At 33.0% G+C, this 1,219-nt stretch overlaps 1 protein-coding gene across 1 annotated transcript; it reads left to right on the forward strand.

Annotated features, from left to right (window-relative positions):
* The first annotated feature begins 591 nt into the window (after nt 1–591).
* On the forward strand, nt 592–1,219 carry LOC113696616 (uncharacterized). Its single transcript, XM_027216005.1, has 2 exons — nt 592–607; nt 810–1,219. Exons 1-2 carry the CDS (start codon nt 592–594, stop codon nt 1,217–1,219), a joined length of 426 nt encoding a protein of 141 aa, XP_027071806.1.

Consider the following 1,219-nt stretch of genomic DNA (forward strand, 5'->3'; position numbering starts at 1 on the left):
CTAATAATTTTACTAGCCTCTCTTAAAGTTTTACAAAATTACACAAACCTCGCCTAAGGTTAAAGTTTTTATAATAAAATGAGTCCAATTATAACAATTAACATTAAAAAGTACTTTAAGGAGAGACATGAAACTTTTATTCCATCAATACCCCTTATGCATGTCAAAAGAGATAATTATTCTGTTTTGTTAAATCTTGTGATTATTATTGTAGTTTTGTTACTTATTTGTATTGTTTAATTTATTAAATATGAACTTTTTGAGTGATGAAATGTGTGTATTAATTGTTTCTAATTTTTAATTATTTTTATTCTTTTACTAATATAATATATATATATACACACATAAGGGATATTTATGGACTAAAAATTTTATCTCTCTTCTTAAAGTATTTTTTAATGTTATTTTTTCTAATTGGACTAATTTTTTTTATCAAACCTTAATTTTGGCGGAGGTTTGTGTAATTTTATAAACTTTATAGGAGGCTATTAAAATTGTCAGAAATTCCAGGGAAGTTTTCTAAAATCATCCCCAATTCATAATAGGAGTTAACATTGACATTCAAGTTTGTGGTTGTAGTGGCAAAGGTAGATGGCAGGTGTGGATGGTACAGTTTTGTAAATATTTCGAAAAACCCTGGTCTACCAAACAATTGTACATAACCGAATAAGCCATCAACTCTGAAGGTCTCTCAAATCTGTTAAGGAAAGCAGCACGACAGGGCAAGCTAAGTGGATTAAGAATAAGAAAACAAGGACCAGCTATTACTCACTTATTTTTTGCTGATGACACTCTAATTTTCTGTAAAGCTGCGGGGGAAGAAGCAAGGACTTTGAAAGCAATTTTGAATCAGTATAAGAAAGGATCTAGTCAAGTTATTAACTTGGAAAAATCATCTATCTGTTTTAGCAAGAACACTAAGGCTAAAGACAAGAAGGAAACCTGTGAGCCTTTAGAGGGGGTTAGGACAGTGAGCCAAGGTAAATATTTGGGCCTTCCTATGGTGATCACAAGGACAAAAGGTCAGATATTTGGCTACATTAAAGACAGCATAAAGGCCAGGCTCAGCAGCTGGAAGAACAAGCTCCTAAGTGCAGTAGGGAAAGAGGTGATGCTAAAAGCAGTGACAATGGCCATGCCAATTTATGCAATGTCTTGTTTTACCAGTTACACTTTGCAAGGAAATCACAGGACTGATGGCCAAATACTGGTGGGGTGA

Source organism: Coffea arabica, chromosome 6e (genome assembly GCF_036785885.1).
Source record: "Coffea arabica cultivar ET-39 chromosome 6e, Coffea Arabica ET-39 HiFi, whole genome shotgun sequence".
NCBI classification, from domain to species: Eukaryota; Viridiplantae; Streptophyta; class Magnoliopsida; order Gentianales; family Rubiaceae; genus Coffea; species Coffea arabica.